Below are 16577 nucleotides of genomic sequence, written 5' to 3'. Positions count from 1 at the left end.
TGGTTATTAAGCGGCATAAGATGTGTGTATGGTTGTGCAGACTGTGTGCTTCCCAACTCCAGAGAATGCAATTCAAACCATAGACTATGTGAATGATTCTCTCTGGAGTTGGGCAGTGCACAACCTCTTCAGCTGTACACGGCACCACTGAGGAACAGGTAATGACGGGTAATGTGGCATAGGGGCACTAGCTACAGAACTTCATTTGTGAGATCCTAAACTGTTTATTTTTGGCTCAGTGTCAGCTTCACTCCTTTTCATAGTGAGCACAGTCCTGGAGAACATTCAGCCATTCAGAAAGTAAAATTTAAGTCAGGATGACATGAAACAAAGCCCTTTTTTTTTTTTAACATCTTTATTGGAGTATAATTGCTTTACAACTGTGTGTTAGTTTCTGCTTTATAACAAAGTGAATCAGCCATACATATACATACGTTCCCATATCTCTTTCCTCCCACCCTCCCCAACCCACCCCTCCAGGCTGTCACAAAGCACTGAGCTGATCTCCCTGTGCTATGCAGCTATTTCCCACTAGCTACCTACCCCACGCCTGGTTGTGTATATATGTCCATGCCTCTCCCTCGCTCTGTCACAGCTCACCCTTCCCCCTCCCCATATCCCTAAGTCCATTCTCTAGTAGGTCTGTGTCTGAAACAAAGTCTTGAATGATAAAACACTCACCCTTAATGGGTTCTCTGCATCTCCTACTGGAGAGTGGGCCCTAGAAATGAACCTATATAATGGTTGACACCTGCACTTTTTGGAATTGTGAAGCAGTTGACTTTTACCTTTAGCATCCCCTCACCCCTTCTCTTTCTGCCCTACCCCCATCCTTCATGACACACTCCCTGTCCCCGCCTGCCTCCTCCCATCCTCCAGGTGCCCCAGCCTGGTCAACAATCTTCCGTGTGGGCCCTTACTGGCCTAGACAGTCTCTCTGACTCTAATAGTGTCTCATAAAAATGCATTTAGTTCTTTTTCTTATTCTCTTAAGGCCATTTCCTGCGGTAGAAAGAAATTAACTAAATAAAGGAATCCCCGTTTACATGATACTCCTCTGAGATAACCTCAAGCCTCAAACCAATTAAAATTTACTGTTCCTTGAAAATAAGTTTTGATAAGACCCAGGGCAGGGGAGATGTTTGATCTAAAGGCCTTTCAGAGTTCCTCAAACAGTCATGCTTCTGGCCTCAGCATTCTCTGAAGCCCCCACTTCATGCTGAGGGCAGCTGCTCCAGTGAATGGTTACCATTGCGGCAGCCATGTTTCTGGTTGTAAGGGGATGGCAGGAAAGTCTATCGCGTGTGCTGAGGGACGTCCAGAAATGAGGCATCTGGAAGCGGGGAGGGGCTGAGGGAGAAATGCATATATAGCACTTGGGCTCACCATTCTGTCTTATTACCAGCCCCCTCCTGAATCTTGGCTCTTTCCCTCCACCTGGTCCTCTAGTCCTTGAGCATGTGGCGTTCTTGCCCCCTGCTCTGTCTCCCTCTGTGTTTGTCCGATGTTGAGCTTGCACAGAAGTAAGACCCTGCTTCTGTCTATGACAAAGGAGGAAATGGAATCCCGTCATGTTTACTCATACAGGTTTCAGTTGTGGGTGGCGTAGTCTAACAGAAACACTAGAGATTGTGTTCTAAGTTCGTTTTATCATTAATTTGACCCTGGGCAAGTAGTGAGCCTTTCTAGCCTTCCATTTTCCTATATTTAACATGCAGAAAATAATGTCCGTTTTATCATTAATTTGGCCCTGGGCAAGTAGTGAGCCTTTCTAGCCTTCCATTTTCCTATATTTAACATGCAGAAAATAATGTCAGATATAGCACATTTGATCATCATGACCAGGATGAAAATGATCAAAAATGACATAATAAGCATGAGAGTAAAATGAAAATTCTATGAAAGGTTGATCTAGAATGATCTAACAGGTAATTCATGGCAAAGCAATCTTGGAAAGTAAATTTTTTTTTTAACGAGTCAGCCACTGAAACATGCCCCACCCCCTAAAGACACACGGCAGTGTTTCCTGTTTAGGTGTGTGGTTCCTCCAGCCTCCTCGAGGGAAAGGACTATTTTAGTTTTGTATCCTTACATCCTCCCATAGCATATACCTATGGTAGAGAAAAAAGATTAAACAAATGCTTTGATTTGAAAGAAATGGAGATGATGTCTGTATCTGAGCTGTGAAGGAGGTGAAGGGACAGGACATTGTCACACCCAGATATCTGGCCTGGGTGTGGTGGTGACATTCACTGGCATAAGGAACCACAGAAGAGGAATACCTTCAGGGAAGATAAGGAAAACATCATCCATCTGGTTGTGTTAATGTTGGGTTTAAGCTACCTATGGCCATCCACATTGAAATGTCCAATGGGAAGTTGGAGACTAGGTCTGGAGCTCAGAAAATAAATGTAGATTTGAGAGTCATCAGTAAAGTCATGAATGAACCTTGCAAAAGAATATATAGAGAGATTATTGACAGTATACAGTCGGGACAGTATTTGATACCCCTGCTGACTCCCTCTTCCTTGAAAATCTCCCCACCTTGGCTTCTAGTAGACCACCCTCCCTTGTTTCTCTCCTAAATCTCTGGGCATAGCTTTGCAGGTTTCTCTCCTTCATCCAGTCCATGACTTCAGAGTACCCTGGGGCTCAGTCCTTGGCTCTATCTTGTGGTGATAGATCATCTAGGCTGACCGCTTTAAAGATCATTTCTATCTGATGACTTGCAAAGTTGGATCATGAGTCCGGACTTTTCTTTAGTATTTCAGACTGATAGCTAACTGACTCTTTTATGTCTCCACTTGGATGTTGAATAGGCATCTCAAACTTCATATCCCTACAGCCTAGTTCCTAAACTCCACCCCGCAAGACCTGCTCCTACCACAGTGTTTCCCAGGTAGGCTGAAGTCATCTCCATCCTTCCACCTGCCTGGGCACAAACCCTTGGAGTTCTCCTTGATCAGCCTTCCTCCCACATTATTCTCATTTGTTCCATCAGCAAATCCTATTGACTCTACTTTCAAAACCCAAGCTCTGGCTACTTCTCACCATGTCTGTTGTTATTCTCCCAGTCAAGTATCACCATCTCCCTCCTGAATTAACCCTTTCCTGGTATCCCTGCTCCCACCCTGTCCCTCTGTCTTTAACCAGCAGCCATAGTAAATTAAAAAAAAAAATCAGATCATGTCACTCCTCTGCTCAAAAACCTGTAATGGCTTCATATCTCACATAGAGCAGAAATGCCCAAATCCTCAACATAGCCTGTGAGGCACTCTTGATGCCTCTCTGACCTCATGATCTACCCCTTCTTTGACCAACTATAGCAACTCAAAATCCCAGGCAACCTTCCACCCCAGGGCCTTTGCATTGGCTTTTTTCTTTCTGGAACATTCTTTCCCTACTTATCCATGATTCTCTCCCATAACTCAAACTTGACTTGTGGAGGCCTTCCCTGATCACCCTATTAAAAACTGCAACTCTGCATCTCCAACACATTTTACTCCCTCTCCCTGCTTTTATTTATCTCCATAGCAATTACTATCTTACATGTCATATATTTTACTCATTATTATTATTTTTTTACTTCTGTCTCCTCCTGTTGGAATATAAGCTTTATGAGGGCAGGAATGGGATTTTTTTTCACTGATGTATCCCTAAAACTTACAATAATGCCTGGCATATTATTGGATCTCAAACAAATATTTGTTAATATGAAGTGAAGCATAAGGAAGAATATAAGGAGATTCCTGAGAAGTAGTAACATTTCAGGGACATTTGAATCACCATTGAAGTAAATACTTAAAAAAATTATTATGAATTATATTTCTATTTAAGTTATATATTGTCCTTGCATTCAGCCTGATTTCTTTTGGGCTAGCCCAATTACTTTTATCAAATAGCTTTATCAAAGTATTATTGACCTAAGTGTAAGTATTGACATGTGTATATATGAAGTGAAACCATCACCACAATCAAAATAATGTAGGTATCCATTCAAAAGTTTTCTCGTTATCTCTTGTAATCCCTCCCTCCTGCCCATCCTCACACCCTCAAGCCCTCCTCTTCTAACCCAGTCTCTAGACAACCACTAATATGTTTTCTGTCACTAATATGGTCTCTGCAATCTATAGATTAGATTGCATTTCTAGAATTTTGTAAGATGGAATCACGCAGTATATACTCTTCTTTTTCTGGCTTATTTCACTCAGCATAATTATTTTGAGATCCTTCCATGTTGTAGCACATATTCATAGTTCATTCGTTTGTTTGCTAAGTAATAATAATCCATTGTGTGGCTAGACAATGTTCTGTTAATTACTGATGGACATCTGGGTTGTTTCCAAATAGAGCTGCTATGAACATTCACGTAGCCCAATTTCTTTGTTTCTGAGATTTGGGGTTCAGGATAATAGAGCCTCACTTCATTGAGTGCTAAACAAAACTCAGATTGGCTCAAAAAACTTCACTGGGAGCGAGTGTCAGGCTTTAAGAGGTTAATGTGATTTGGCCACGTCGGTGGCAGATGTGCTGCTGACAGCTTGCCTTGGCTTCAGCTTGCATTATGCTTCCTGACTAAGTGAATCATGTGAGGAGTCTTAGACATATCAGAGGTGCAGCACTGAACACAGTAGCTGATTTACGGATCCCTTGAAAGACAGACTCAGCCTCCTAATAGGGAGGACGTGATGTGACAGGATGACACTGCTAATGTTCCCTGGGTGCTGACCCCAGGGTCGGCCTGCTTTTGAAGCTCAGGCCTGTTATAATTTACAAACCACTTTTTGTCCTCTGACCCTCAACCACGTATCTAGGCCAAATTCCTGTTTTCAAAGTTTTGCCAACATGCAGTATCTGTTTTTTTTGCACATCAATTCAAGCTGCTGCAATTGAATCTGCTTTCAGATTTGGCCTGCCTAGTCTTCTCTTGGGAGGCATTAACACATGACTGACAAGTTAATAGAGGGCAGAAATTGATTGCAGAGGTTTGGGTGTAGACTATGGATTTTATTTTGGCTTGTTTACAAGTATGCTGTAAGCCGTAAAAGTAAACTGTGAATATTGGTCACTTATTTTCTAAAGCCTTGTGGATTTCTTTAAGCTGTTTAACTGATGGTTTTCCCACTGCAGATATGCTCCTTGTGTCTGAAAATCCCTCTGACTTTCACTTTTGCTCTCATGGAGCAGTTGCTCTGGAGAGCTCAGATGATGCTGAAGAATTGCTGGCCACAGATGTAAGGCTTGTTAGCTATCAAAGTATGGTAATGACAATGAGAAATGAAAGAAAGCATCATAGATCTCCTCTCTTCCAAAGGGTCCTGGAGAAGTGACCTTCCTTCCCCTGGGGGTGGAGAGTGGAAGGAGCCCCTCCAGGACGGTTTCTGTCCAAAGTTTTATACTTATTTATTTTGTCAATATAGTGACTTCGGTACATATGGAAAAGTAGGAAGATGCTTCAACTCAGTGACAACCATTGTTTTTAGTCTTTATTTTTTTCTATTTGAGATTGTTGTTACATAGTTGTTTTGGTGGTTTTTTTAAAATCAAAGATTATAATCATACTACATATGCTATGTGATATATACTTTGCTTTTTTGATTATTCTTAAGCATTGTTAATGTTATTAAAGACTTCATAAACACTTAAATGGATACTTAATATTTTATCAGACATTAATCCTATAGTTTATTTAATCATTCTCCTACTGTTAGACTCAAGATTGTGTTTTTTTTTTTTCCTACTGTGGTGAATGTCTTTGTAGGTGAGTGCTTTTTCTATATATCAGAGTCACCGTATGCTAGATTCCTAAAAGTGAAATTACTAGGTAGGATTATGAATTTTTTATAGTCTCTTGATACATATTCTAAATTAAACACTAGAAAGATTGTACCGATTTCTATCCTCCTGGAGTGTGTGAGAACACACTTCTTACCATGTGCAGTGGCTTCCTAGGATGCTGTTCTTTGGTGACATGGTTTTTCTTTTCTTAAATACTTCCTTTTGCCAGTCTTTAAAATGTATCTGGAATAAAGCTGGGAGAACATATGGGATCCCAGAAATAAGCAACCTATCAGATATGGTGCTACTTTCTTCCATAACCATGAAAGGCAAAATAATTTAGCTCATATAGCCAGTTAATGATAGATTATTGGAAAGGAGAGGAGGGGGTCAGGGCAGCCGCGGAAAGTTCTAAAACTACTGGAAATTAAACAAGTCAAGTCATAAGCCTTCCTAATTCTCTTTTAAAGGGATAAGCAGACTGTGGGTGACCAAGCACCAACAGGGCCAATTTGCATTGCTTTGAGCAGAGCTGTCACACTTCACTTCAGGGCTGTGGTGATCTGTCTCCTGGCAGCCCACAGCCCACTGAGTGGAGGGAGGTGTGACACACAGCGGGGGTGAGGTGCTTACTGCAGCCATTAGGCAACTGAAGACTTGGCCATCTGCTTCTCTTTTTACAGCAAGCCATGGACATTTTGGGCTTTCTTCCTGATGAGAAGTACGGATCCTACAAACTCACTGGAGCCATCCTGCACTTCAGAAACATGAAATTTAAACAGAAGCCCAGAGAAGAGCAAGTGGAAGCAGATGGCACAGAAAGTAAGGATTACTTTAAAGACATGGCATGTATGCCCTTCAAATCCCTGACCCCAGGTCTGCTCCCCTTTTCCTTGCAGTTAAACTCACCTCTTAGTTTTTGGAAAATGTTGAAATTAATCAGCAATCTCCCTCAATTGCTGTGCCACCAAATTATTCTCTCAGCCAACATTCTGAATTAGAATCCTTGTATCTCAGGATAAGACACATTCCTTAATTAATTATTGATGATGCCAGTAAATTTGCTAAACTTGGGTGACATAAGATTGACTAAGACGTAGCCTGCCTTCAGCATATAGACTATTGAGAAAAACAGAAAAAGGAACAAATTACCATGAGATGTATGCAGTGACATAATGAAGGTGTGAACAAAGATCTGTAGAATTCCAAAGCAGGAGTTATCCACTGGGTTGAAAACAAAATGGCTTCTTTTCCCTTTGTTTTTTATTCATATTCTAAAAATCTATAGTCATGCCTGCTTACCAAAAAGATCTATAATGAGTTATCTGTCTAGAATGATCATCAAAATAGAAAATCACAATTATGAAAAGAAGGAATCATAGTCATAATTTATTTCATTTAATATTAAAATTCCTGGCAATTGCAACAAAAAGGAAAAAACATTCATTCAAATCTTTCAACAAATAATTTTAAAAATTTTATATTTTTAATTGTGGTAAAATATACACAACATAAAATTTTACCCATTTTAACTGTACATATTAGTGGCATTAAGTACTTTCACATTGTTGTGCAACCATCACCATTATTCATCTCCAGAACTTTCTCATCATCCCAAACTGAAACTTTATACCCATAAAACAATAATTTCCTATTACCACCTACCCCTAACCCCTGGAAAATTTTAGTCTACTTTCTATCTCTGAATTTGACTACTCTGGGTACCTCATATAAGTGCATTCATACAATATATATTGTCCTTTTGTGTCTGGTCTATTTCACTTAGCATGATGTCTTCAAGACATGTTGTGTTAAGTGTCAGAATTTCATTCCTTTCTAAGGCTGCATAACATTCCATCGTATGTATATTCTACTTTTTGTTTATCCATTCATCTCTTTATAAACACTTGAGTTACTTCCACTTTTCACTAGTGTGAATAATGCTGCTGTGAACATTAGTGTTCAAATATCTGTTTGAGTCTGTGCTTTCACTTCTTTTGTGTATATACATAGAAGTGGAATTGCTGGATTAAATGGAAATTCTATGTTTAATTTTTTAAGGAACCACCATATTTTCCATGGTGGCTGCACCATTTTCCATTCTCACCAGCAATGCACAAGGGTTCAAATTTTTCTACATCCTCACCAACACTTGTTGTTTTCCGTGTTTTTTTTTGTCTTTTTTTTTTGTTTTTTGTTTTGATAAGAGCCGTCTTAATGGGTATAAGGTGGTGGTGTCTCATTGTGGTTTTTTTTTTTAAATAGATCTTTATAGGAATATAATTGCTTCACAATACTGTGTTAGTTTCTGTTGTACACCAAGGTGAATCAGACATATGCATACATATGTCCCCATATCCCCTCCCTCTTGAGCCTCCCTCCCATCATCTCTATGCCACCCCTTTAGGTCATCGTAAAGCACCAAGCTGATCTCCCTGTGCTATGCTGCTGCTTCCCACTAACTAACTATTTTACATTCAGTAGTGTATATATGTCAATGCTACTCTCAGTTCACCCCAGATTCCCCCTCCTACCTGTGTCCTCAAGGCCATTCTCTATGTCTACATCTTTATTCCTGCCCTGCAACTAGGTTCATCAGTACTTTTTTTTTAAGAGTCCATATATATGTGTTAGCATACGGTATTTGTTTTTCTCTTTCTGACTTACTTCACTCTGTATGACAGACTCTACGTCCATCCACCTCATTACAAATAACTCAATTTCGTTTCCTTTTTATGGCTGAGTAATATTCCATTGTATATATGTGCCACATCTTCTTTAGCCATTCATCTGTTGATGGACATTTAGGTTGCTTCCATGTCTTGGCTATTGTAAATAGTGCTGCAATGAACATTGTGGTGCATGTCTCTTTTTGAATTATGGTTTTCTCAGGTATATGTCCAGTAGTGGTATTGCTTGGTCATATGGTAGTTATTTTTAGTTTCTTAAAGAACCTCCACACTGTTCTCCATAGTGGTTGTATCAATTTACATTCCGACCAACAGTGCAGGAGGGTTCCCTTTCCAGCATTTATTGTTTCTAGATTTTTTGATAATGGCAGTTCTGACTGGTATGAGGTGATATCTCATTGTTTTGATTTTTGATTTGCATTTCTCTAATAATTAATGATGTTGAGCATCTTTTCATGTGCCTCTTGGCTATTTGTATGTCTTCCTTAGTGAAATGTCTATTTAGGTCTTCCACCCATTTTTTAATTGGATTATTTGGGGGTTTTTTGATATTGAACTCCATGAGCTGTTTGTATATTTTTGAGATTAATCCTTTGCCTGTTGTTTCATTTGCAAATATTTTCTCCTGTTCTGAGGGTTGTCTTTTTGTCTTGTTTATGGTTTCCTTTGATGTGCAAAAGCTTTTAAGTTTAATTAACTCCCATTTGTTTATTTTTGCTTTTATTTCCGTTACTCTAGGAGGTGGGTCAAAAACGATCTTGCTGTAGTTTATATCAAAGAGTGTTTTCCCTATATTTTCCTTTAAGAGTTTTATAGTGCCTGGTCTTACATCTAGGTCTTTAATTCATTTGGAGTTTATTTTTGTGTGTGGTGTTATGTAGTGTTCTAATTTCATTCTTTTACATGTAGCTGTCCAGTTTTCCCAGCACCACTCATTGAAGAGACTGTCTTTTCTCCATTGTATGTTCTTGCCTCCTTTGTTGTAAATTAGGTGATCATATGTGTTTTGGTTTATCTCTGGACTTTCTATCCTGTACCATTGATCTATATTTCTGTTTTTGTGCCAGTACCATACTGTCTTGATTACTGTAGCTTTGTGGTATAGTTTGAAGTCAGGGAGCCTGATTCTTCCAACTACGTTTTTCTTCCTCAAGATTGCTTTGGCTATTCGGGGCCTTTTGTATTTCCATACAAATTGTAAAATTTTTTGTTCTAATTCTGTGAAGAATGCCATTGGTAGTTTGATAAGGATTGCATTGAATCTGTAGATTGCTTTGGGTAGTATAGTCATTTTCACAATGTTGATTCTTCCAATCCAAGAACATGGCATATTTCTCCATCTGTTTATGTCATCTTTGATTTCTTTTATCAGTGTTTTATAGTTTTCTGAGTACTAGTCTTTTACTTCTTTAGGCAGGTTTATTCCTAGGTATTTTATTCTTTTTACTGTGATGGTAAATGGGATTATTTCCTTAATTTCTCTTCCTGATTTTTCATTGTTGATGTATAGGAATGCCAGAGATTTCTGTGCATTAATTTGTATCCTGCAACCTTACCAAATTCACTGATTAGTTCTAGTAGGTTTCTGGTGGCATCTTCAGGATTTTCTATGTATAGTATTATGTTATCTGCAAAAAGTGACAGTTTTACTTCTTTTCCAATTTGTATTCTTTTTATTTCTTTTTCTTCTCTGAATGCCGTGGCTAGGACTTCTAAAACTATGTTGAATAAGAGTGGCGAGAGTAGACATCCTTGTCTTGTTCCTGATCTTAGTGGAAATGCTTTCAGTTTTTCACCATTGAGTATGATGCTTGCTGTGGGTTTGACGTATATGGCCTTTATTATGTTGAGGTAGGTTCCCTCTATGCCCACTTTCTGGAGAGTTTTTATCATAAATGGGTGTTGAATTTTGTCAAAAGCTTTTTCTCCATCTGTTGAGATGATCATATGGTTTTTATTCCTTAATTTGTTAATGTGGTATATCACATTGATTGATTTGCGTATATTGAAGAATCCTTGTATCCCTGGGATAAATCCCACTTGATCATGATGTATGATGCTTTTAATGTGTTGTTGGATTCTGTTTGCTAGTACTCTGTTCAGGATTTTTGCATCTATGTTCATCAGTGATATTGGTCTGTAATTTTCTTATTTTGTGATATCTTTTTCTGGTTTTGGTATCAGGGTGATGGTGGCTTCATAGAATGAATTTGGGAGTGTTTCTCCTTCTACAACTTTTTAGAAGAGTTTGAGAAGGATGGGTGTTAGCTCTTCTCTAAATGTTTGATAGAATTCGCCTGTGAAGTGAATTCTATCTATCTGGTCCTGGACTTTTGTTTGTTGAAAGAGTTTTAATTATGGTTTCCATTTCATTACTTGTGATATTTCTGTTTATATTTTCTAATTCTTCCTGGTTCAGTCTTGGAAAATTGTACCTTTCAAAGAATTTGTCCATTTCTTCATGGTTGTCCATTTTATTGGCATATAGTTGTTTGTAGTAGTCTCTTATAATCCTTTGTATTTCTGCAGTGTCAGTTGTGATTTCTCCTTTTTCATTTCTAATTTTATTGATTTGCATCCTCTCCCTTTTTTTCTTGATGAGTTTGGCTAAGGGTTTATCAATTTTGTTTGTCTTCTCAAAGGACCAGATTTTAGTTCTATTGATCTTTGCTATTGTTTTCTTGGTTTCTATTTCATTTATTTCTGCTCTGGTCTTTATGATTTCTTTCCTTCTACTGATTTTGGGTTTTCTTTGTTCTTCTTTCTCTCATTGTTTTAAGTGTACAGTTAGATTGTTTATTTGAGATTTTTCTTGTTTCTTGAGGTGAGATTGAATTGCTATAAACTTCCCTCTTAGAACTGTTTTAGCTGCGCCCCATAGGTTTTGGATCATCTTTTCACTGTCATTTGTTCCTTTGTATTTTTTTTTCTTCTTTGATTTCTTCAGTGATCTCTTGGTTATTTAGTAGTGCACTGTTTAGCCTCCATGTATTTGTGTTTTTTACAGTTTTTTTCCTGTAATTGATTTCTAATCTTATAGCATTGTTGTCAGAAAAGATGCTTCATATGATTTCAATTTTATTAAATATTCTGAGGCTTGATTTGTGACCCATGATGTGATCTATCCTGGAGAATGTTCTGTGTGCACTTGAGAAGAAAGTGTATCCTGCCACTTTTGGGTGGAATGTTCTATAAATACCAGTTAAATCTATCTGGCCTATTGTGTCATTTAAAGCTTGTGTTTCCTTATTTATTTTCATTTTGGATGATCTGTCCATTGGTGAAAGTGGGGTGTTAAAGTCTCCTATTATTATTGTGTTACTGTCGATTTTGCCTTTCATGGTTGTTAGCATTTGCCTTATGTATTGAGGTGCTCCTATGTTGGGTGCATAAATATTTATAATTTTTATATCTTCTTCTTGGATTGATCCCTTGATCATATGTAGTGTCCTTCCTTAGCTCTTGTAACAGTCTTTATTTTAAAGTCTATTTTATCTGACATGAGTATTACTACTCCAGCTTTCTTTTGATTTCCATTTGCATGGAATATCTTTTTCCATCCCTTCACTTTGAGTCTGTATGTGTCCCTACATCTGAAGTGGGTCTCTTGTAGACAGCATATATATGGGTCTTGTTTTTCTATCCATTCAGCCAGTCTGTGTCTCTTGGTTGGCACACTTAATCCATTTACATTCAAGGTTATTATCGATGTGTATGTTCCTATTACCATTTTCTTAATTGTTTTGGGCTTGTTTTTGTGAGTCTTTTTCTACTCATGTGTTTCCCACCTAGAGAAGTTTCTTTAGCATTTGTTGTAAAGCTGGTTTGATGGGGCTGAATTCTCTTAGCTTTTGCTTGTCTGAAAAGCTTTTGATTTCTCCATCAAATCTGAATGAAATCCTTGCTGGGTAGAATTTTCTCTTTAACATTTTAAGTATACCTTGCTACTCCCTTCTGGCCTGCAGAGTTTCTGCTGAAAAATCAACTGATAACCTTATGGGGATTCCTTTGTATGTTATTTTTTGTTTTTCCCTTCCTGCTTTTAATACTTTTTCTTTGATTTAATTTTTGTTAATTTGATTAATATGTACCTTGGTGTGTTCCTCCTAAGGTTTATCCTGTATGGGACTCTCTGTGCTTCCTCGACTTAGATGACTCTTTCCGTTCCCATGTTAGGGAAGTTTTGGACTGTAATCTCTTCAAATATCTTCTTAGACCGTTTCTTTTTCTTTCCTTCTTCTGGGACCCCTATAATTCGAATATTGGTGCATTTAGTGTTGTCCCAGAGGTCTCTGAGATTGTCTTCAATTCTTTTCATTCTTTTCTCTTTATTCTGCTCCTTGGCAGTTATTTCCAGCATTTTGTCTCCAGCTCACTTATTCTTTCTTCAGCCTCCATTATTCTGTTATTGATTCCTTCTAATGTATTTTTCATTTCAGTTATTGTGTTGTTCATCTCTGTTTGTTTGTTCTTTAGTTCTTCTAGATCTTTGTTAAGAATTTCTTGTATTTTCTCATTCTGTGCCTCCATTCTATTTCTGAGATTCTGGATCATCTTTATTATCATTACTCTGAATTCTTTTTCAGGTAGATTGCCTATTTCCTGTTCATTTATTTGGTATTGTAGGTTTTTACCTTGCTCCTTCATCTGTGATGTATTTTTTGCCATCTCTCTCTCTTTTTTTTTTTTTTTTTATGAGTGGGATTGTATTCCTGTCTTACTTTCTGTTTGGCCGTAGGCTTCCAACACTGGAGTTTGTAGGCTGTTGGGTAGAGCTGGGTCCTGGTGCTGAAATGAGGACCTCTGTGAGACCTCATTCTGATGAATATTCCCTGGGGTCTCAGGTTCTCTGTTAGTTCAGTGGTTCAGACTTGGAGCTCCCACTGTAGGAGCTTCAGCCCAAACCCATGCTCACAAACCAAGAGCTCGCAAGCCACATGGGGTTGCAAAAAAAAAAAAAAAAAAAAAAAGAGAGAGTACAATAACAAAGTAAAAAAACAAAATTAGACTAGAAAACTAACAGATATATTAGAAAGAATAAAAAAATTAAAATATAGATGAATCAACAACTGGAAGGTACAACATACCACAATAGTAAAAAAAAGAGGAGGAGGGAAAAGAAAAAGAAAAGAAAAAAAGGGGGGGGGGTGAGGGCCTTAGCTGTAGAAGGAGGGGCCTAAGCAAGGGCAAAGTTTGGGCGGTGGGTGGGGTGTATCCTTAGGACCCACAGGGCTGGAAAATGCCCTGGGGGCTGTGGGGGCGTTGGGGCTTAGGCTCAACAGAACAGAAGGGGCCCAGGCCTGCCTCCCGCCCCCATGTCAGAGGGCAGGGACCTCACCTGGGAGCCCAGCAGGCTTCCTGGTTTCAAGTGGGTGAGACAAATGCCCTCTCCTCTCCCGCTCCTCCTGGAGGGCCCCTCCCACCTGCCTCTCCTGATCTCCCCAGCCTCAGGGTCACTGATCTGTCTGGCCTCCACTTCTCCTCCTCCCTCAGTACCCCCACATCCTACCAGTTCACTTGGGGGTTCCTCCCATCTCCTTGGGCACCAGGGTCCCCCACCAGCAGCCAGCAGGTGCTCTAGTTGTGGGGAGACACGCTCATTGTGGTTTTGAATTGCATTTCCTTGATGATTAGTGATGTTGAGTATCTTCATGTATTTATTGGATATTTGTATATCTTCTTTGCAGAAATATCTATTCAATTCCTTTGCCCATTTTTTGGTTGCATTGTTTGTTTTTTTATTGTTTAACAAATATTTTTTGGGGGCAGTCTGTGTGGGGGACTATTCCTGGTGCTAGAGATATACCTATGAACAAGATATAATCCCTGTCTTGATTGTCTTGTGTGGGAGATAGACAATATATGCATAAATGGACAAATATGCATGAAGTCAGAATGAAAAACTTAAAGCAGAGTAAAAGAATAAAAAATAATAGGAGTTAGGGAGTTATCGTTGATAGGGTGGTCAGAAAGTCCCCTCAGAGAAGAGGACACTTGAGCTCAGAGGAAAATACAGTAAGGAAATGTGCCCTGAATATTGTGTAAACATCTTCTATATTAATATATTAATATATGCTTTCATGGCATCTTGCTGCCTTATTTTGCTGTTTTTGTCCTTGTTCTTTTTTTTGCTTTTCCAATGCTTTGAAACAAAGTTTTTAAAATTATTTTTATTACAAAAACAAGGCATAGTTATTAATTAGAAAATACAGATAAGCAAATGAAGCAACGCATCTCATACGGTCTCCATGGTGGTTCCTTCTCAAGTTCTTTACTGGAGCGTCCTCATCTTCCTTACTTCTAACTGCTATAAGGCTGCTGAGCTCAACTCTTGAAACTTTTCTCTGCTCATTTCTTAGCTGATCAACTCAAACTCAACATGTATAGAACTGAACTCTTCATCTCTTCCTGCCCCTTCATTTCTCAGTCTTCTTAATAAATGTCAACTGGATTCTCCTGACTCAAATCTTAGAGTCATCCTGAACTTCTCTCTTTCTTGTTGTCTCTACCTTTAAATATATGTAAAACTCACAACTACCCACAATCACATGTTCACTGCCACCGCTTAGCCTGAGCCACCATTTCTCACCAGACTGTTGTGATAACCTCCTTACTGATCTCCCTGTCTCCACCCTCATCCCATCACTGTAGTTCTACATATTGCAGCCAGCAGTGATCCTTTCATAGAGTAAACTAGCCCATGTTCCCTCCTTGGTGCTAGGTTCATGCGTGGCTTCCATCTTACTCAAAATAAACCCTCAATCCTCATCATAGCCTCCTTCTGTTACCTCTCTAAATCTCTCTATAATCCCATCTCCATATTATGCTTGATAATATGAAATTTATATTTGGTGTTTGTCCCAATATCTGGCACAGAGCTCTTAATTTGGAATTTCTTGAGTGATGAGAGCCATAAAGGTGCCTTTTATGTTAACAAGGTGACTTTTGGACTGTACCTATGGATAGGGTCTTGTCACCACAAGAACTAACCCTATGATTAGAGAGTTGGAACTTTCAATCCCACCCCTGTCAGGGCAGAGGAGCAGGGCTAGAGATTGAGTTCAATCACCAATGGCCAATAATTCAATCGACCATGCCTATGTAATGGAGCCTAAAAAATAAAATCTTAAAAGGACAGTGTTCAGATATCTTCTTGGTTGCTGAGCACGTGGAGATTTGGGGAAACTGGCATCCTTGGAGAAGGCATGGAAGCTCTGTACCCTTTACGCATACCTTGTCCTATACATCTTTCCCATTTGGCTATTCCCGAATTACATTCTTTTACGATAAATCATTGATCTAATAAGTAAAGTGTCTTTCTGAGTTCTGTGAGCCTCTAGCAAATTAACTGAACCCAAGGAGGGTGTTATTGGAACCTCCAATCTGGTCGGTCAGTAGCCTAAGTGAAAACCTGGACTCACAATTGGCATCTGAATTGGGGGAAGCAGTCTTGTAGGACTGAACTCTTAACGTGTGGAATCTGAGGCTATCTCCAGGTAGTTGGTGTAAGAGTTGAGACTTCCAGCTGGTGCCACAGAACTGCCTAGCATGGACCCACGCACCTCAGTGGAATCAGGTGCAGAACCCCCACCTACCTACCCTTTCCCCATTCACTCACTCCCCTCACTCAGCCCACAGGTCTCTTGGCTCTTTTGGGATCATTCGAGCTCTCCTGTTGCAGGACATTTTCACTAACTCCTCCTTCTATCTGGGACTCTTCCTAGGTATCTTCATGGCTGACTCCCTCACTTTGTCAAGGTGCCTTCTTGGATGTTATGTTATCAGAAAACCCTTCCATGACTGCTCCCACCTCCTTCTCATCATCCTCTATCTCCTTACCCTGAATATTTTTGTTTGTGTCATTCATACAGCTGTTTTTTATTGGGTGTCTTACTCCCCAGTCTCCATCAGATGTAAGCTCCCTAGGAGCAGGGGCCTAATTTGTTATGCACTGCTGTATTTCTAGGTTTTAATACAGTGCCTGGCACTGTATCATAGTAGCCCTTACTGTAGTAGTAAATAATTATTTGTTAAATGAATCCTACCCACTCAGGGACATAGGACATATCCTTTGTCTTTTTCTAGTTGAGTGACTTTCTCAATATGCTC

At 39.1% G+C, this 16577-nt stretch overlaps 1 protein-coding gene across 1 annotated transcript in view; it reads left to right on the top strand.

Annotated features, from left to right (window-relative positions):
* The window catches only part of MYH15 (myosin heavy chain 15), a 169846-nt gene that overhangs the window by 20048 nt on the left and 133221 nt on the right, over positions 1–16577 (top strand). The window contains 2 exon segments of the mRNA XM_027118388.1: positions 5131–5234; positions 6462–6600. Of these exon segments, the coding sequence (XP_026974189.1) occupies positions 5131–5234; positions 6462–6600 (243 nt within the window).

The sequence above is a fragment of the Aethalodelphis obliquidens genome, unplaced genomic scaffold (genome assembly GCF_003676395.1).
Source record: "Aethalodelphis obliquidens isolate GAN/ISIS:26980383/991018 unplaced genomic scaffold, ASM367639v1 scaffold1, whole genome shotgun sequence".
Classification (NCBI taxonomy): domain Eukaryota; kingdom Metazoa; phylum Chordata; class Mammalia; order Artiodactyla; family Delphinidae; genus Aethalodelphis; species Aethalodelphis obliquidens.
Note: the sequence above shows the minus strand (reverse complement) of the source record. Positions and strands in the feature narration are given on the sequence as shown.